At 41.0% G+C, this 21,478-nt stretch overlaps 1 protein-coding gene across 1 annotated transcript in view; it reads left to right on the top strand.

Moving 5' to 3' along the window:
- Positions 1–21,478, top strand: part of LOC106091583 (tyrosine-protein phosphatase non-receptor type 14) — a 43,088-nt gene that overhangs the window by 5,763 nt on the left and 15,847 nt on the right. Inside the window, exons 2-3 of the mRNA XM_059365045.1 lie at positions 12,711–13,160; positions 20,524–21,431. Coding sequence (XP_059221028.1) covers positions 12,711–13,160; positions 20,524–21,431 — 1,358 coding nt within the window. The remainder of the gene's footprint in view (positions 1–12,710; positions 13,161–20,523; positions 21,432–21,478) is intronic.

Below are 21,478 nucleotides of genomic sequence, written 5' to 3'. Positions count from 1 at the left end.
TTTGAAACAGTGAGGCCCTTTGTAACAATATTTGTCCCGACGACATCTGTAGTTTTATTCTGCACTCTTAACGAATGCACTGAAAGGACAAGAAGTGAATTAATTTTGAGTTGTGCCCATCGATTTTTTCAGTTATTTATACGATATTTTGGAAATACCTACCAAAATAGAGGTTCGGTTGGAACTTACCAAAAACGGCAACACTGACCGTGACAACTGTGCACGCTGCATTTTTAAGTCAGTGATTCTTGGAGAGTTGCCTTTTGGGGAGCAATGTCGTTCCGGTGCGCAAACCGTATCGCTAGGTGAACAAGACAGATTCCTTTCTTGCATGGTAGCTAAATGAAAAATGTTTTCTTTCAATTAGTCACTGATGTTGTATTTATTGTTGCCAAAGATTGCCAATATTTTTTACATCCTTTTGATTATAAAAAAAAATTATTTGTTTCTACTTCTACTCGAACATTTATTACCATTAAAAATTATTTTACATGTCCATTATCATGAATTTCGTAGTTCAAAATTGTTGGCTTGCTTTGCAAATACGAAATAACGACGACAACGATGACGTACAGACGAGAACAGTAAATATTAAAAGAATGTTAATTTTTTGATGGTATATGAATTTGTTATTGGTCTTGTTAGCATTTCTTCTCAATAACTTAGCCATATTGACAAATGCATGACAAGTTTATATACATACGTAGGTATATACAAAACAAAAACAAATACATTAGAATGGGTTATGTGTGTAAATGTGGTGTGAGATATGAGATGTGTAAGGGCAGTATGCACCTCTGGCGAAATTTTCGTTACCATAAGAAATGCATTGACATTTTCGGTAAAGGTACGCTGCTCACATGATATTTTCTTTACGTAACAAGGTGACATAATTAGCATTGCAGGATTTTTTCTCGCAATTACGAATGGAAATGTATGTTTTGCTAGCTCCAGGCAAAATGAAATAACGAAATATCGGACAAAATTATAAATCGATTTTTCGATGGCGTTCGAAGCCATCAATACAACTTCCAACAGATGCACAAAATCATGTGTAGTACGAAGAAGTGAAATTTGGCACAGCCGGAATGTCTGTCATTACACAAAAATACATGCATTGGGAAAAAGTACAGCCAATAGACAGGGTTGTCGAGCGTGGTTAATGTGCATGATAGATGCGTTTTCGCAATTAATACGACTCAAATACAACATACCAACGCACGGCCCTTGAAGCCATCACACCTAATATGGTTGAAAAATCTTCTAACCATATACGAAACGCGTCCCATAGGGTTGTGTATGTTTCTATCTTTGGCTTTGCTTTTCCATTTGCATCTTCGATCATTGAGCTCGTTTAAAAAAAAAAAGTTTTACAACAGCATAATCATTTTTGTACAAGGTGAACATCTACATTGCCCATGGTGGCCATTGCCTCCTGATTTGTAAAGGAGTACACTTGAGAAATAATTTAACTTCAAATTTATTATTCTGGAAAGAAAGATTAAGGTAACTCTTCCCCCTAACAGATGCAAAGGTGCACTCCCCAAATGACAATTCATAGTAATACCGCAATTCAGTTGGGGTGCAATCGGAGTAACTTGAAATCAAGTAGAGTACGATTTATTGGTTATTGTTGTTGATGTAACATTATGTTGTGTTTTATCTTTTGTTAGCTTGATATTGCTTAACATTCAGATCCAGGTACTCTGCGACTAAGGTGGGTGTGTCCAGAGTTCACGGAGTCGAGTAGGTCTAATCAGGCGACGTGTTTTGTGGCCCATAGGTCACAATAGGAACAGACATCCCGCACGTTGGCGTCAATCCTAGCTTTGTAGAATTTGAGGCGGCTGCATCTGCCGGAAAGTATTAGGTTGCCCAAAAAGTAATTGCGGATTTTTCATATAGTCGGTGTTGACAAATTTCACAGCTTGTGACTCTGTAATTGCATTCTTTCTTCTGTCAGTTATCAGCTGTTACTTTTAGCTTGCTTTAGAAAAAAAGTTTAAAAAAAGTATATTTGATTAAAGTTCATTCTAATTTTTATTAAAAATGCACTTACTTTCTTTTAAAAAATCCGCAATTACTTTTTGGGCAACCCAATAATTGAGCCGGAACCACTTTGTTTGCCAGGAGGAGCTTCATTTCAAAAGATGCCATGGGTTACGGTCGTTTTCCAAAGACCACATTTACCCGGTAGCTGTTCACCACATCTGCTAACGTGTGTGCATGAATATGATATGATCTTAATGGCGCCTGGAGGGGATGGAATAGAGAATAGGTAGGCTTTGGGGATGTCCTTAATTCATTTGACGCGGTTACGACTTTTCATCCCTAAATTCCACAAACGACTGGCGATCACACAGATAGTTCGTTCGTGACCCAGCGTTTCAGACCTAGTGGGAGGGTTATGTTGGCGAATCCACGGCAAATGTTTGCGGTGCTATATTGCAAAGGCTCCGATTCTAATGAAAGAAAGGCTCGATTGGATACCTAATTTTCTGGATCAAGCTATGCAAAGGAAATGTCTGGCGAACTGTTGCAATCACCCACAGTTCTGATGGAGCTTTATTTGCTCAATCGCTATCCACATTTGGGCTTTTATTAAAGATTTTTCGTCAATGAATCCTTTCCCACCGTTCTACGATTTTTCTTCACGATCTTTTTTTGCCAACAGAAATTGTTGTATTTTCAGAAATCTTATATACCCTCCACCATAGATCGCCTTTGTCGAGCTCTTTCTACGGTATCTCTTTTTAGGCAAACAAAGGATAAAAGAATATTGAATATTGGAGACCATAGTAAAAGTCATTGTGTATAATTTCACCCAAATCTAGTTAGAATTGCGCACTTAAGGGGCCGAAGAAGTAAAATAGGTAGATCGGTTTATAGGGGAGCTGTATTAGGCTATAAACCGATTCATACCATATTCGACACATATGTTAAAGGTCATGGGAGAAGCCGTTGTACAAAATTACAGCCAAATCTGATCCCATATCGGTTTATATGGCAGGTATATCAGGTTATAGACCGATTTGAACTATTCTAAGCACAGTTGTTGAATGTCATAACAAAACTCCTTATGCAAAATTGCAGCTAAATCGGATAATAATTGCTCCCTGTAGAGGCTCAAGAAGTCAAGAAACCAGATCGGTTTATATGGCAACTATATCAAATTATGGATCGATTTGAACTATTTTTAGCACAGTTGTTGAAACTCATAACAAAACACCTCATGCAAAATTTCAGCCAATTCGGATAATAATTGCGTCCTCTAGTGGCTCAAGAAATCAAGACCCGAGATCGGTTTATATGGCAGGCTATGGGCCGATTTAAATTATTCTTAAAATAGTTGTTAGAAGTGATACCAAAACACGTCGTGCAAAATTTCAGCCAAATCGGAAAGAAATTACGCACTCTAGACGCTCAAGAAGTCAAGACCCCCGATAGGTTTATATGACAACTATATCAGGTTATGAACCGATTTCAACCAAACTTAGCACAATTGTTGAAAGTCATAATAAAACACGTCATGAAAAATTTCAGCCAAATCGAATTGTGCTCTCTAGCGGCTGAAGAAGTTAAGATCCCAGTTCGGTTTATATGGCACCTATATCAAAACGTGAGCCGATATAGTCCATTTACAATCTCAACCGACCTACACTAATAAGAAGTATTTGTGCAAAATTTCAAGCGGCTAGCTTTACCCCTTCGAAAGTTAGCGTGCTCTCGACAGACAGACGGACGGACGGACATAGTTAGTTCGACTTAAAATATCATGACGATCAAGAATTTATATACTTTATGGGGTCTTAGACGAATATTTCGAGCAGTTACAAACAGAGTGACGAAATTAGTATACACCCTTCCTATGGTGGAGGTTATAAAAAGAGAATAGGCACTGACACATTGACTTTTGATGACATGTTGAATCGGCACGTTTGCCATCCTCAATGTTCATGGGGGCTTTTCTCGCTTTTTTTTGACAAGTGACCTAACTTCTTGATTGAGCCATGCCTTCTACCATAAGATAGAGAATTTACTTGGTACGTCATTCCGTATGTAGTTTATAAAGTGCAAATGTAAATTTGCCCATGAAAAATCCATTAAGGAACAGGGGCAAGCTTCTCACATATGAATGAGTGCTATCCGATTCAAGTTTAATCTCAATGATAAGGGGTCTCCTTTTTATAGCCGATTCCGAACGGCGTGCGGCGGCAATCCGGTTGTACGTACCGGATTGACCGCATGGAATCCTTCATCGGCAAGGCTGCCGCCTCGGTGTACGACACTGTTACGGTAACCCTAACAATCTTCTGTTTTATTGTAATAATCTGGCAACTTCATGGCAGCGCAGCTGGCTCAACAGTTTTTATATTTCTGCACACACGCTGAGTCAAGTTGTAATCGTCAACCAATACACATCTCTTAAAGACAATTTTATCATACTTGCTTAATTACCTTTTATTTTTCATTAATATCATTTAAAGTATTGTTTAAATGAATAAATTGATTGTTATGTTTTAAACATCGACTTTCTATTGATCGACCATCTCGTAAGAACATAACAGACACACTGCTACAACAACAACAACAACAGCGTGCCGCAGGGCGACTCGTGTTTGTGGAAAAGTTTTTACAGGGCATAGTAGCTCACAAATTTTGCATTAGTAGGGGATAACTGGTGAAAAAATGTATGTATTCGCACAAAATTTTCCACATATCACTTTTTATACCCTGCACCACCACTGTGGTACAGGGTATTATTTAACCCAAAAATTACCGCTATGAAAACCAGATCTGGTTGAAGCTCCCAAATATATACAAATAAAACGCCCGATTTTCTCTTATATGGATGTAGTTACCAAAGTTGTAGTTACGATTTGCAAGAAATTTGGTATGAAATTTTTTATTTACCATCTGAAAACCTTTGCTAAATTTCATAAAAATCGGTTCAGATTTGGATACAAAAATTTAATTGTTTTTCCATATGACCCACTTTAATGTTCCTACATAACACATATACCTGGTATATGATCAATAAATACCTAGAATTCTCCAAATTCATTTGTATGCAATACATGGTAGGGCGTTTGATTATTATTTCTTTTTATTTGTCGCTAACGTCTTTTCTTCTTGGCCATGTTATTTTTTTACGAAATTTTGTTGTGGTTAAAATAATATGGGTGGTTTTTTGATATTTCCTGGCATTTTGTTTATGCATATACAATGTATTTTAGGGTATTGGGTAATATTCTATACATGGCTTTATAGTTGTCACCATTTGAGGTGTGCAAACTGCATACCACCCACCACCACCGTTCTTAGGTACCTTCTGAAATATAAATCTCTCATTATACCTACACTAAAATCAATATATAAATATTGTGAAAATTTCATATCGATATATTCAAGGAATGTTGCCCAGAAGTTGTTGTTGTCTTCTGCTGGTCTTCATTCCAGCCAAGAACCAATGAGAATATCAGTGATATATTGGGTTGCCCAAAAAGTAATTGCGGATTTTTTAAAAGAAAGTAAATGCATTTTTAATAAAACTTAGAATGAACTTTAATCAAATATACTTTTTTTTACACTTTTTTCTAAAGCAAGCTAAAAGTAACAGCTGATAACTGACAGAAGAAAGAATGCAATTACAGAGTCACAAGCTGTGAAAAAATTTGTCAACGCCGACTATATGAAAAATCCGCAATTACTTTTTGGGCAACCCAATACTTTAAGATGTCACAAATGGTTACAACAAAGTGTTGGTAACGAAATGTTAAAAAGTAATAAATCCCCATCATATAGCGGTGGTTATAAAAAAACAAGCGCCAGCCCCCAACATTCCAAAAGTTTTTTATGAACGAAAAAATTAAGCCTGCGAACCGTAACAGTGTACTACTTCACTTGTTAAGTGAATGAATCTTCAAGTGGTTCACTCTCCCATAAAAATATTTTTTAATCTTATTACTCGCTGGTTACCTTTCATATTTCATGCTATTTATGTGGAACAACCTGCTCATTGGCATAGCGTTTTTTCATGCCTTTATTGTGTAGATTTCTTTGCATATTGATGAACATACCGCAGAAATTTATATGGCATGTTTTTTTGATGTAGGTTAGTAATTTTCTTGTAGGCTAAAGAAGACACACTGGCTTAAGGCCAAAACTGAATGAGCGCATTGAGGAGCGTCGCGTTAAAAAATGCAACTCTGCAAAAAAATGTTAAAAAGCAACTTGCAAAAGTCGAACATTTTTTAACTGTGACGACCAAAAACACTACTTCATGTGTGGCACCACAGAATGATGCTCGCTTTGAAGCGTCAAAGTTGAAAATTTTTAACGTTTCCGCTTTAAGTTGGGTTAGGTTAGGTTTAAGTAGCAATCTGTCATCATACCACAGAAACAGAAGAAGAAAGATGCCTTCTAGTTCCTGACGTTGAACCATCATGATCGCTTTAAAGAGCCCAACAACATACGAATGTTCACATCCGCTAAATCAGACAGGTTCTCAAAGAAATGAGAACCTAAAGTGGAACGCCTTCTGACTGCTCGCGCGGGACACACATAGAAGGTGTTCTATAGTCTCGCTTCTTCGATGTCTTCACAGGTTCTGCAAAAGTTGTTGATCTTCAGTATTGCAAATTGCAAATTTTGCCCATGAACATTCCACTAAGGAACAGGGGCAAACTTCTCACATATCAATGAGTGCAGTCCGATTCAAGTTTAAGCTCAATGATAAGGGGCCTCCTTTTGCTAGCCGAGTCCGAGCGGCGTGCCACAGTGCGACACCTCTTTGGAGAGAAATTTTACATGGCATGGTACCTCACAAATGTTGCCAGCATTAGGGGGGGAAAACCAACGCTGAAAATTTTTTCTGATGGTCTCGCCAGGATTCGAACCCAGGCGTTCAGCGTCATAGGCAGACATGCTAACCTCTGCGCTATAACTAAGGTATTTATTGAGCAAATACCTAATAAATACCCACGCATTGGAAATTTACCCGGTAGAATCCCATCTCTACTCATTAAGCATCAGATACAAAAATGTTGTTTATTACAAAAAACACACCCATTATATTATGAAGTATTCATTGCAGAACTACCTATGCTTATCTATCGACAACAACAACAACAACCACAACAACGAATTACGTTAAGTTAATGAATAACTAGAATGCAAAGAATGAAAAGAATTCATATGGCACACCTGCTCAACCCTACTCCCCCCAAGCGTTGAGAAACTGGAAAGTTAGACGACTTAAGATAAAAGCTTTCTACAACAAATTGATGTGGTGATATAACAACAAGAGACAATTTTCAAATTTGTGTGTTTTGCGCTCCATTATTTTAGATTTAATCCATAAACAACGAATGGATAGAAAAATTCCTAAAAATAGAGAAGTCTTTGAAAATGCTAGCTTAGGTGAGGGGAAACCAATTTAATTTGCATAGGCCTATGTTAAAGTGAGTAACTAAAAATAGTTGACTAAGTTTTTTTGTCATATAAAGTCAGGTTTGGCAATTCGCGAGTCTGATGTTAACGGGGTTAATTTGATATGGTGCCAGTATATAAGGGGATTTTTGTCAATCGATTTGGCTAAAACTTGAATTTTCGGTTTCTTAAAGGGCAGCAAATTTTCAATTTCTTTATACGTTTTGACAAAGCCTCTATTAAAAGGTACCGCCTTCATGTATTGGGTTGCCCAAAAAGTAATTGCGGATTTTTCATATAGTTGCATTCTTTCTTCTGTCAGTTATCAGCTGCTACTTTTAGCTTGCTTTAGAAAAAAGTGTAAAAAAGTATATTTGATTAAAGTTCATTCTAAGTTTTATTAAAAATGCATTAACTTTCTTTTAAAAAATCCGCAACTACTTTTTGGGCAACCCAATAATTTCTTTTCACTAGGTTACGTTGAAAAGAGTGTGCGGCTATTAATCCGCCCCATGCCATGCCCCATGACATACACCTAAGCCAGTAATCGGCTTTTTGTGCGCTCCAAAAACTGAAAAGTAACCTCGAAAAAGAACATTTTATATAGGAATTTCATGCTACTTTCAAAATCATTAAATGTTTTTCATACCACTCCCCTAAGTTGGTCCATGTCTGGTATTGTGTCCCGGTGCTTTTTAGCCGCGGAAGCCGGGCAATGACAGGAAATGTACCAACGTCTCATCACCTTCCCCACATGCTATCACTTGCCTTACCGATTTTGCATAAGTAATCTCGTATTCCCATGTGTCCCGTTATGATACCAAAAGCTATGCTGACCTCCTTCTTACTTCCATTCAGTAATAACCTCGTCCTCTCACGATCCGGATCACCCCATAGGATTTTCGCCGTCCTATTGACTTTCGCTTTTCCACATTATACATGGGCGTTCCGCGCCCACGCCTTTAACTCGATCTGCGTCGACCCGAAAGGCTACGGGTTAACCACGATATTTGAGGGCAATCCTCTGGCCTTCGCTGCCAAATCGTCTACCCTTTCATTCCCCCTTACTCCGTTATGGCCGGCACCAAATGATGCGGACTATGCCATCCTAAGAGAAGGCGTTAATATCCTTCTTACACTGCAAGACTGTTCGTGCCCTTGCCGTCCTGGTTGTTATTGCTTTTATGGTCATTTTCCTTTCCGTAAAAGTATTCACACTCGCCGTCCTCGCGTTAGCACCAGAACACCTCGCGCATTCCGTGACCGCGCGGATCTCCGCCCGCAGGACCGTACATTGGTCAGGCAGTCTAAAACAAATCTCAGTCCCTGGGTTCTCAATGTAGACCCCCAGGCCAACTCTCTAGTTTTGATCCATCCGTGTAATATGATCTTCCCGATAGCAATACTAGAGTTCCGTCAATCCCAGACTGTGCCGCTATCACCAGTGCCTCGCACTCGATCTCAAGTGTCGTCTAAGGTATCCTCTTCCCTTCCCCATCGCCGCCTCGATTATTCTGCGAGGGTATCAGCTGCTCCCATCTTAAATACATTCTCCCATCGCCTTAAGTCTCATAGATGCAGTGGAAGCTTTACACTTAATCTGTATGTCAATGGTTCCGATATCTAGAATAGTCTCCAGCACCCTATACGGCGTGGTCCTTATTGCTCCGCCTATGCCAAAAAACATGTTTTCTGAACCTGTATGGTCCTTATGTTGCATTATTTCTACATAGCAGTCCACAAAACTTCTAAGGCGTAAGTAAGTTTTGGTCCAATCACGCTCCTGTAGAGCTAGTGGACTATCCTCGGATTCAGGCCACATTTTGAGCCTACGTCCCGTTTACATTGTGTCCAACATCTGTGAGCCTTCTCAGTACGCTCTTGATTGCGACACTTCCAATTAAGTTTCCTATCCAAGATCACTCTTATATAATTGACCTTGTCAGATATAGAAATCGTTTTATTGAGGAAGCGTGGTGCGTCAAATTTGCCCACCTTCTTCTTCCTCGTGAACAGGCATATTTTAGTCTTCTCTGGGTAAACATTGAGACCCCTGAGTCTAGCCCAGTCATATTCCATATGCAAAACTCTTTCGGCCCTTCTGCATACCAGATTCGGATCCTTACCCCTTCGAATTATCTTAACATTGTCTGCATAACAGACGGGTTCAAATCTCTCCTCAGTCAGTATCCTTAATGGGTTTTTAATGGTGGTCACCCAAAGGAGTGGCGATAAAATGTCCCCCAGTACCACTTTCTCTCTTATATTTATGTCATGGGACCCATAATTTATCCACCTGTTCCTTAACATATGGTTTATCTAGTCTCTAAGGACCGGGTCCACCAGGCATTGGTCTAACGATTGGATCAATGTGTCGGTCCGCACATTGTTATTCAGCGAGATGAATCTGCAAATAAACAGGGTAGTCAATGAACATAAGCGGAATTTGTGACTGGAACACTTAAAGCAATGTAATTTAGGTGCCGGTTTAGGCAAGCTGTGGTCTACTGTTTAGTAACTCTCGAACCCTGGTAAACGGAACGACAGGACCTTCGTCACTTTTGGCGACGTAAATGATCCGTAGAGGTGGGCCAGGTTGTTCAACTGTCAATTTATTGTGCATCCCGAGAGTGACAGGGCTACGAGAAGAGTCATTCGTCGTATTCGTGGTTTCAGAGCCGAAGAACAGCCATCACAATTTACTGTGGACAAATTTACGAATGTCATCCATGGCACCAAATCACCAAGGCGTTGGGCCCCAACGGAATCTCTACACTGATTCTGAGGAATCTGGATCTGCCTAGAGTTGAGTACCTTACAGCTGTCCTCAACCTGTTTTTGGATGTCTGGAAGATAGGCAGAGTGATCCCGCTACTGAAGCCTGGAAAGGATCCGAGTAAGGGGGAGTCGTATAGACCGATCCTCACCAATCTCACCAGTACTCAAGACGCTTGAGGGTCTACTCCTCCCTAGCTTCGTTGGACAATTTCCATTCGCCGAACATCGGCATGGATTTCGAAGACTGCATAGCACAACAACTGCTCTGCAACCCATCACCGCACACATTTGCCGTGGTTTCAATCAGCCCAGTCCATGAGATAGGCTGGTCCTCTTGGCACTGGAAGGCATTCGACATGGCCAGCCATGCCGAACTCTTTGAGGACATCGCCAATACGTGCATGCAACAAGGCCGAAACGCTAAGTCGCGAATTATCTGTGTGGAATTTAGGGATTTCCCCAAGGCGGGGTGATATCTTCGGCACTGTTTAACCTTTACCTATCTTCCAATCTACCCCCTCCAGACGGCATTGAGATCGTATTATATGCGGACGATTGTACGATCATGGTATCAGGCCCCCCCCCCATTCATGACATCTGCAATAGGTTGAACGTCTACCTGAACGAACTTGCTTCATATTTCGCTGCAACAGATCTGAAGATATCTGTCACCAAATCCTTAGCCACATTGTTCACAACAAATACGCGTGAGGTGAATACTGAGCTGACTGACTGTGATAGTCGATGGAGAAATTATTCCACCCATCAAGTGACCCATAATACTTGGCATCACATTTGACACATTCTTACACATTCTACCCACATACAAAAGCAATTTACGATAAAGTCAAAGGTAGAAATAAGGTCCTCAAGTCACGTGGCGGAAAAACTTGGGGTGACTGCTACAACAACAATAACGAACCCTTGTTGACCTCGTACAAAGCAATTGGCCGCTCTGTAGTCAGTTATGCAGTGCCAGTGTGATCTAGTCAGCTCTATACACGTAGTGGAATAATATTCAGATTTGTCAGAATGCCGCCCTTCGAACTGTGACGGGCTGTCTCCTCAGTTCCTATGTGGACCATCCTCCATCAGGAGACAAAGATTCTACCAGTGCGAAAACATAACTATTGGGTTGCCCAAAAAGTAATTGCGGATTTTTCATATAGTCGGCGTTGACAAATTTTTTCACAGCTTGTGACTCTGTAATTGCGTTCTTTCCTCTGTCAGTTATCAGTTGTTACTTTTAGCTTGCTTTAGAAAAAAAGTGTAAAAAAATTATATTTGATTAAAGGTCATTCTAAGTTTTATTAAAAATGCATTTACTTTCTTTTAAAAAATCCGCAATTACTTTTTGGGCAACCCAATACATGCTGTCTAAGCAATACCTTTTGGACTATTATAACAAGACCTTCCATCATCATCTTGTGGTTAGATATCCACCGCCCAGAAGCCTTAAGGTAGATCTACATGATCGAGAGCGTGAGGTTCAGCGCTATAAGAGAGAACCTCCAGATGAAGCAGCATATCAAGTGGGTCTAGACAATATTCATGCAGACACGGTAGCAGATGCGGTAAATTGCTACTTGGTGAATGTAGTTCTTGGAGAACGACCGCCTCCCATTGCACCTGAAGAAATTGACCTCCCCCGGCAAACTAGAGTAGTTCTGGCTCAATTACGATCCGGCAGTTGCAGCCACCTGAAATCCACCTTAATCACACGACACACGTCACCTGTTCAACAGTCCAGCCAGACTCACTCGACTTAGACCCAGAACTTTTTGGACGCATCCCATCTAAGTCGCGGAGTTCTTGGAGCTGGATACTCAACATAATCAAGCAGACGAAAGATAGAACAGAATAAAGCGCTATCCCCGGCACGGTATAGCTGTGAGCACCACACGAGCTGAAATATTGAGGTCCGATCTGTGTGGTGTTCATTGCTGTCACGAGAAGCTTAGCCGTGCTACTACAGGAGCTTGACGAGGATCGCCACCTCCACAAGAAAATGTGGTTACAAGAACAACAACTTCTATGACCTCAAGCACCCACACCAAGAACGACGCTGATCAATCCCATGACAGCCGGTTGTACGTACCGGATTGACCCGGTGGAGTTCTTCATTGGCAAGGGCTACCGCTTCAGTGTATAACACACTGATACAACAACAACAACAAAGACGCTGATAGGTACCTAAGCATATAAGGCATGATAAAACACATCCAACTATTTGACATGCTGAGTCTCTATACCAGATATGGCCAAAAATAAATTAGCCTCTGTAAAAGCCATTGCCTCCTTGAGTCTCTAAAGTCAAAATTTTGTGGAATTTTAGATTTCATAGAAAATTTTGTAGAACTTCTATTTTTATAGAAAATTAGCCCACATTTGAGTTTCATGGAAATTTGATTAGAATATGTGATTTTCAGAAATGATTTCACCGCAGTTTAATTGGCCTTTCTAAGAATTTTTTCTCACGCTTTCATGTTTCTTTCTTACAGATACCACAACTACAGTCGATTGTACGATCAGTTCAGAGAGCAAAGGTCAGGAATGTCTCGACAATGTCTGCCAACGTCTACTCATTCAACAGCCAGAATTTTTCGGTCTCCGCTATATAGTCAAAGGCAAAGAAGATGAAATGAAATGGATCGATTTGGAGCGTTCCCTAAGTCGACAATTGGAAAAGTATGCAGCCGGAACCAAGATATTTTTGCGAGTACGTCACTACGTCACCACCGGTGTGCGACATTTGAGTGACGAGGTGACGCGTTACTATTATTTCCTGCAGCTCAAGAATGATATCTATGAGGGTAAAATCGCTTGCGACATACGCACGGCCATACTGTTAGCGCTGTATTGTCGACAAGCCGAATATGACAGCTATCAGAGCGATAAGCAGAGTAAAGATTATTTGAAAAAGTCACTGGTATTGCCGAAAAATCTTCAAGGTAAGTCCAATTAAGCCAATGAAAATGTTTGGAATTGTTTCGATACATTCTTTTGTCAGATTTGTGCCGCTCTTCACGTGCAACTTGTGTAATCGTAAATTGAGAAATTGCTTTAAATATTGGGTTGCCCAAAATGTAATTGCGGATTTTTTATATAGTCGGCGTTGACAAATTTTTTCACAGCTTGTGACTCTGTAATTGCATTCTTTCTTCTGTCAGTTATCAGCTGTTACTTTTTGCTTGCTTTAGAAAAAAGTGTAAAAAAGTATATTTGCTTAAAGTTCATTCTAAGTTTTATTAAAAATGCATTTACTTTCTTTTAAAAAATCCGCAATTACTTTTTGGGCAACCCAATACAATTGTTAATTTTTTTCTTTGTTTGGTCTCTGTGTAGGGTGGTGGTGCTAGGTGGTGCAAGATAAGATACATCTCTTGTTTGCATGTTTATAGAAATTATTATCTATTTGGCTAGAAAAAGCAAAATATCACAATTGATTAACATGATTGTGTGATTCACCTACTTTTGGCGAGCAAAGAAATTTACCCCAAAATTGACGTCAAAATTGTCTTGATTGAGTCATAACATGTCTGCAAAATAGATTCAAGTGGATTTTCTGCACTCGTGTGTACTGGTACGGGTACAAATAAATTTTGCCCAACTTGTCAATGTCGCTAAAACGACGATAATTTTTTTCAATATTTTATAGCCACCACAATTACATGAGGGTATAATAATCAGATTTCTTTTGTTACTTCTAGATATATCCATAAATTCTTGAGCGTCTTAACTTTTGAGGTTAGGGTGAATGGTGCGCAACCTCGGTTGGTAGCCGCTTCCCTGGGAGACTTTAGATTCATTGAGTTCGACCTAGAGGAAAGAATAAGAGAAACAATCATGGGATCCGCCAAAGTACAAACAAAGAAAGATTGAAAAGGGAACAATTAAAAAGGCGTTAAGTTCGGCCGGGCCGAACTTTGGATACCCACCACCTCGGGTATATATGTAAACCATCTTTCATTAAAATTCGGTAAAAATTTCATACCTTATGTCCCATATCAGTTATATCAAAATAAGTTCCGATTTGGACCATATACTAAAAGGTACACTTGCTATATCTAAAAATAAACCGGTCTGAACTATATACGACACCGATGTCGAAAAACCTAACATAAGTTACTGTGTCAATTTTCAGTGAAATCGGAGTATAAATGCGCTTTTTATGAGGCCAAGACTTTAAATCGAGATATGGGTCTACATGGCAGCTATATCCAAATCTGGACCGATTTGGGCCAAATTGCATAAAAATGTCAAAGAGCCTAACACAAAGCACTGTCCCAAATTTCGGCAAAATCGGACAATAAATGTCTCTTTTATGGTCCCAAAACGTTAAATCGAGAGATCGGTCTATATGGCAGCTATATTCAAATCTGAACTGATCTGGGCAAAATTGAAGAAGAACGTCGAAGAGCCTATCCAAACTCACTGTCTCAAATTTCAGCGACATCGGACAATAAATGCGACTTCTATGGCCCCAAAACCTAAAACCTAGATATCGGTCTATATGGCAGATATATCCAAATCTGGACCGATCTGAGCCAAATTGACAAAGGATGTCGATGGGCCTTACACAATTCACTGTCCCGAGTTTCATCGAAATCGGATAATAAATGTGGCTTTTGTGGGCCTAAGACCCTAAACCGGAGGATCGGTCTATATGGCAGCTATATATCTAAATCTCAACCGATCTGGGCCAAATTAACGAAGAAAGTCGAAAGGCCTAACACAACTCACTGTGCCAAATTTCAGCAAAATTGGATAATAAATGTGGCTTTTATGGGCCTTAGACCCTAAATCGGAGGATCGGTCTATATGGCAGCTATATTCAAATCTGAACTGATCTGGGCAAAATTGAAGAAGAACGTCGAAGAGCCTATCCAAACTCACTGTCTCAAATTTCAGCGACATCGGACAATAAATGCGACTTTTATGGCCCCAAAACCTAAAACCTAGATATCGGTCTATATGGCAGATATATCCAAATCTGGACCGATCTGAGCCAAATTGACAAAGGATGTCGATGGGCCTTACACAATTCACTTTTATCGAATTTCATCGAAATCGGATAATAAATGTGGCTTTTGTGGGCCTAAGACCCTAAACCGGAGGATCTCAACCGATCTGGGCCAAATTAACGAAGAAAGTCGAAAGGCCTAACACAACTCACTGTGCCAAATTTCAGCAAAATCGGATAATAAATATGGCTTTAATGGGCCTTAGACCCTAAATCGGAGGACCGATCTATATGGCAGCTATATCCAAATCTGGACCGATCTGAGCCAAATTGACGAAGCATATCGAAGGGCCTAACACAACTCACTGCCCCAAATTTCAGCAAAATAGGATAATAAATGTGGCTTTTATGGGCCAAAGACCCTAAATCGGCGGATCGGTCTATATGGGGGCTATATCAAGATATAGTCCGATATAGCACATCTTCGAACTTAAACTGCTTATGAACAAAAAAAGAATCTGTGCAAAATTTCTGCTCAATATCTCTATTTTTAAAGACTGTAGCGTGATTTCAACAGACAGACGGACGGACATGTCTAGATCGTCTTAGATTTTTACGCTGATCAAGAATATATATACTTTATAGGGTCGGAAATGGATATTTCGATGTGTTGCAAACGGAATGACAAAATTAATATACCCCCATCCTTCGGTGGTGGGTATAAAAATCAACACGCAAGATGAAAATAAAGGAAACCAGGCAGACTAGTGAGGAGCTCTCATATTTAAGCGAGAGCATTGTCTAGACAGCAAAATGCCTGAAGAGAATGCAGGTAGGAAAAGGGGGAAATCAACACGCAAGATGAAAACAAAGGAAACCAGGCAGACTAGTGAGAAGCTCTCATATTTAAGCGAGAGCATTGTCTAGACAGCTAAATGCCTAAAGAGAATACAGGTACGGAAGGAGGTGTTCACCCATAATCCTGTGTGTTCCTCTTGCAATTGCGGGGCAGTGACATTAAAGGAGCTTGATCATCTCCAACTCCTCGACACAGCAGACATTGTAGAAGCGCGACGTCAAATACCTGACGTTGCAATTAACCCTTAGGACTCCTTTCTGCAACCCGAGGTCATGCTTACTCAGATCTACGATACTTACTTTAATTGGCTATGACAGAACATTTGTTCCACTAGCCGAACGTAGAATAGCATTCCAAGAGCATTGTCTAGACAGCTAAATGCCTGAAGAGAATGCAGGTACGGAATGAGGTGTTCACCCATAATCCTGTGTGTACCTCTTGCAATTGCGGGGCAGTGACATTAAAGGAGCTTGATCATCTGCAACTCCTCAACACAGCAGACACGTAGAAGCAGACACTGCAACCCGAGGTCATGCTTACTCAGCTCTAGGATACTTACTTTAATTGGCTATGACAGAACATTTGTTCCACTAGCCGAACGTAGAATGGCTTTCCAAGCGCCTCGATCTTCTGCGCTCATTCTAAAATATCTGACACCAAGTTTCGAGGTGTCTCCCACCACTTGATCTTTCCATCGGGATTTTGATCTTCTCGGTTTGCATGTACCACCGTGTTTGCCTTCAAAAGACTTCTTTGCTGGAGCTTCTTCATCCATTCTGACAACATGACCTAGCCAACGCAGCCGTTGTATTTTGATGCGTGTAACTATGCTATCGTCGTCATACAGCTCGTGGTTCATACGTCGCCTATATTCTCCATTAACGCAAACTGGTCCATATATTTTACAAAGAATCTTTCTCTCAAATACTCCAAGAACTGCTTTATCTGCTTTCACAAGTGCCCATGCTTCAGAACCATATAACAACACGGGTAGTATCAGTGTCTTGTATAGTGTAATCTTGGTCTGTCGAGAGGTGGCCTTGTTTCTAAACTGCTAACTTAGTCCAAAGTAGCATCTGTTTGCCAGTATTATTCTTCGCTTTATCTCAAAACTGGTGTCATTCGTTTCGGTTACGGTGGTGCCGAGGTAGATAAAGTTACTGACTGTCTCAAAGTTGAGGTTCCCAACTTTCTCCATTTTCTTTATCTGCTCGGTTGTGCTAGGCTTTTTGGGAGTTGAAACTATCCATTTCGTCTTATCTCCATTTACTGCCAGACCCATTTTCACTGACTCTCTTTTGATTCTCTCAAAGGCAGCAGTTACTACTTCCGGTGACCGACCTATGACGTCGATGTCGTCGGCATAGGCGAGTAGCATGTGTTCCCTTGTGATTAGTGTGCCATATCTATTCACATCTGCATCTCATATAATCTTCTCCAGCAGAATATTAAAGAGATCACACGATAAGTTGCCCTTGTCTGAAACCTCGTTTGGTATTTAATGTTTCGGAGAGATTCATTCCTATTCTTACTGCGGAACTCGTATCAGCAAGTGTCATCCTGCCGAGTCTTATTAATTTTGCAAGGTTACCAAACTCAGACATGGCTTGAAATACCTTTAAACGTAAAGGAGTATCGAAAGCGGCTTTGTAGTCAACAAAGAGATGGTAGGTGTTGATTTTTCTTTCTCGGGTCTTTTCCAGGATTTGGCGCAGTGTGAATATCTGGTCCAGAGTGGATTTACCAGGTCTAAAGCCGCATTGATAAGGTCCAATTATCTCATTTACTTTTGGTTTTAATCTTTCACACAGTACGCTCGAGAGTATCTTGTATGCGATGGAGAGGAAACTTATTCCTCTGTAGTTAGCAAATTCCGTTTTGTCTCCTTTCTTGTGTACGGGACATAGTATGTTGCGATTCCAATCATCGCGTATCCGTTCTTATAGCCAGATTGCGCAGAAAAGCTGATGCATACGCCTTATCAGCGTGTCGTCTCCGGTCTTAAATAGTTCAGCGCGTAACCCGTCGGCTCTTGCTGCCTTGTTGTTCTTTAGTCGGGTAACTGCTACTTGGACCTCATTCTGACTAGGCGGTAAACATTCTATATCATCATCAGGGGTTGGTTCTGCGGTATCCTCTTCGCCGCCAACGTCGGACACTAGCAGTTGGGTAAAATGTTCTTTCCATATCCTCAGCATGTTATCTGTGTCAGTTACCAGATTTCCTTCTTTGTCTCTGCAGGAGGACGTGCCTGCACCAAAGCCATTGGTTTGATGATTAATTCTTTGGTAGAATTTCCGGACTTCATTTTGACTTCTGTTCATCTCAATTCGCTCACACTAACGTCTTTCCATTTCATTTTTCTTTGCGGAATAGACGTTTCTCCTTTCTCCTTTTCTCCCGATACCTCTCCTTCATCTGGCACGTCGCCTCTGATTGCAGGGTTGCTCTATATGCCGCATTCTTGGCTTCAGTAGCATCTCCACACTATTGGTCGTACCATGGGTTTCTTGGAGGAGTCTTCCGGTACCCAAGTACGGATTTCGCGGATTCCACTGCGCCATTATATCATCGGAACAAGGAGTGCTTTCATCAAGCAGTTGGGTCCGTCGAGTGGAGTATGCCGCTGTAATCTGTGGTGTTTTGCAGCTTTTCAATGTCCAGCTTCCGTGCAGTGTCAGATCGTACGCCATGTTCAAACGGGTGCGAACGTTTTCTGCAACAGGGTGATGGTCCGAATCTATATTCGCTCCACGGATCGATCGTACATCTAACACGCTGGATGAATGCCTTCCATCTATCACAACGTGATCAATTTGGGTCCTGGTTGTTGTTGTTGTTATTGTAACAGTGTGTTGGACACTGAGACGGCAGCCCTTGCCGATGAAGAAATTCATCGGGTCAATCCGGTACGTACAACCGGCTGCCATGAGATTGTGGGTCCTGGTGTTTTGATCGGGTGACAGCCATGTGGCTTTGTGAATATTTTTATGTTGAAATCTGGTGCAACTAACTACCATGTTTTTTGCCGCGGCGAAATCTATTAGCCTCAACCCATTACTGGACATTATCTCGTGAAGGCTAGACTTTTCAACTGTTGGACCAAAAACGTCTTCCTTCCCTATCTTCGCATTAAAATCTCCCAGAACGATTTTAATATCGTGAGCGGGGCAGCGGCCATATTCTCTCTCTAGGCGCTCGTAAAAAATATCCTTGGTCTGCTCGTCTTTGTCTTCCGTCGGGGCATGGGCACAAATAGGGCTGATGTTGAAGAATTTGGCTTTCATACGGATTGTGGCTAGCCTCTCATCCGCCGGAGTAAAGCTGGAGACAAGGTGTTTCAGTCTCCGACTAACCGCAAATCCACAGCCAAATTCATGCCTTGTGTTGTGGCTGCCATAGTATAGTTCGTCACCGTTTGGTGTTGTACTGACGCCATTTCTAGTCCATCGCACTTCCTGTAAGGCGGTAATATCTGCCTTGTACTTCTCTAATGCATCCGCCAGCGCGTATACTGCACCTTCTCTATAAAGAGTGCGAACATTCCAGGTGCAGATCCGCAAATCATGGTCCCTTTTTTCGTTGCGGGGGTCGTTAACGTTGGGGGATCCGTTTTTACTATTCCTTTGTGTCACATAGTAGTTCTCATAGTTTTCCGAGGCGGGTTACTGGAATTGCGCAAGTAGCCCTCGTTGTGGCGAGCCGCTTGCTCCAAGACCCTACGTTAGCCCCAAGCTGCCCCTAACCTGGGAACAGACGCTGATGTTGGCCATTGGTTATTTGAAGGCGCCAATAACTCAGACAATAACGCAGACTGGTCCAATATTACTCTTCATTATATTTTAAAACTGGTGTTGTTTCATTCGTTTGCAGCGATGACGAGGTAGATGAAATTGCTAAGTTGCTGAAAGTTATAGTTTCCATTGTTTTGCGCGGGTGGACAGGGCGTTCTGTGATTCCTTGCACTTTGTCTTATCCTCATTTACTGCCGGACAACTTTCATTGATTTCCTTTCGATCTTGTTGTTGTAGTAGCAGTGTGTGGTACACTAAGGCGGCAGCCCTTGCCAATGAAGGAATTCATCGGGTCAATCCGGTACATACAACCGGCTGCCATGGGATTGTATCGATCTTGTCAAAGGCTGCCGTTAGTACTTCTGGTCTCTGAGTTGTGTGCCATACCGATTCACATCTGCATCACGTATAATTTTCTCCAGCAGGATATTAAGGATATTACACGATAAGCTGTCTCCCTGTCGGAAATCTCGTTTAGTACTGAACGGTTCGGAGAGGTTTTTTCCTATTATTAGAGTTTGAAAATTTCACCCGATTTCTGAAATCCCGTTTGTTGCTGTAGGGCTCGAGAATGTTAGAATCTAATGATTGATTGCCAATTGTTTTTCATTTTTATTGTTGACAGATAAGTTTCACATTGAATTTCTCTCATTTTAAATGTCTTTTTATTTTTATTTTTTTTTTTTTTTTCATTTTAGGTTTGGCTAATGATGACAATCTCCTGGATAGTCTAATACTCGAAGTTCTGCAACAACATTCTGGCATACAACACCTGACCACGTCTCAAGCTGAGGAAATGTACATACAGTGCTGTCAACAACTGGAGGGCTATGGTGAAGAACGCTTCCAGGCCAAAGATAATCTCAGCAATGATATCAATCTTGGCCTAGCCATCAATGGCATGGTGGTGACTGCTGAAAATGGTCGTCAGTATTTCCCATGGAAAGATTTTCACACTGTGACCATTGATAAGCGAACCATACGCATTGAACAGAATAAATCGGATGGCACCCTATTTGTGGGATCGTTTATATTTCCGGAAGCCGATACGGCTCGTTACTTTTGGAAGTTGTGCATAACACAGCATAAGTTTTTCAAACGTTACATTGACGAAGATTCCTCCTCGAGTATGGGTGATGTGGAAAGTGCAAATGGTATTTCAATAGGTGGAGGAGCAGAAGGCATAAATGCCTCTGCTTATAATGGATATGATTTAAGTGATTCGCGAGAAGATCTCTTACTCGAACATCGTGCCATTTATGTGCCTGGAGCAAATAATTCTGTAACGATTGGTGGCGGTGGAAGTGGCGGAGGTAATGGCTATCAGCAGCCTCTGAGCTCACAGCAGCAACAAACGCAAGAGTATATGTCATCTGCCCAGTCTTTGCATCATCCAGTAAACTCGCAATTGCCACCGCATGGTCTAATGGCTTCGGCCAACTCTTCGTCAGCTTTAATGTCTTCCAATATCTCTTTGGCAGCTAGTCATCAGTCGGGCAGTGGTCGACAGTCTGAGAACAATGGTATAAATGGCAGCGGGGCTTTGCATATGGGTAGCCATCATGGTAGTGGCGGAGGTCAGCTGGGACAGAGTTGGCTTAGCAAGGTAAAGTTCCATCTTTCTACTCTCTGAAATGAAAATAAATTTTTATA

Source organism: Stomoxys calcitrans, chromosome 3 (genome assembly GCF_963082655.1).
Source record: "Stomoxys calcitrans chromosome 3, idStoCalc2.1, whole genome shotgun sequence".
In the NCBI taxonomy this organism is placed as follows: domain Eukaryota; kingdom Metazoa; phylum Arthropoda; class Insecta; order Diptera; family Muscidae; genus Stomoxys; species Stomoxys calcitrans.
Note: the sequence above shows the minus strand (reverse complement) of the source record. Positions and strands in the feature narration are given on the sequence as shown.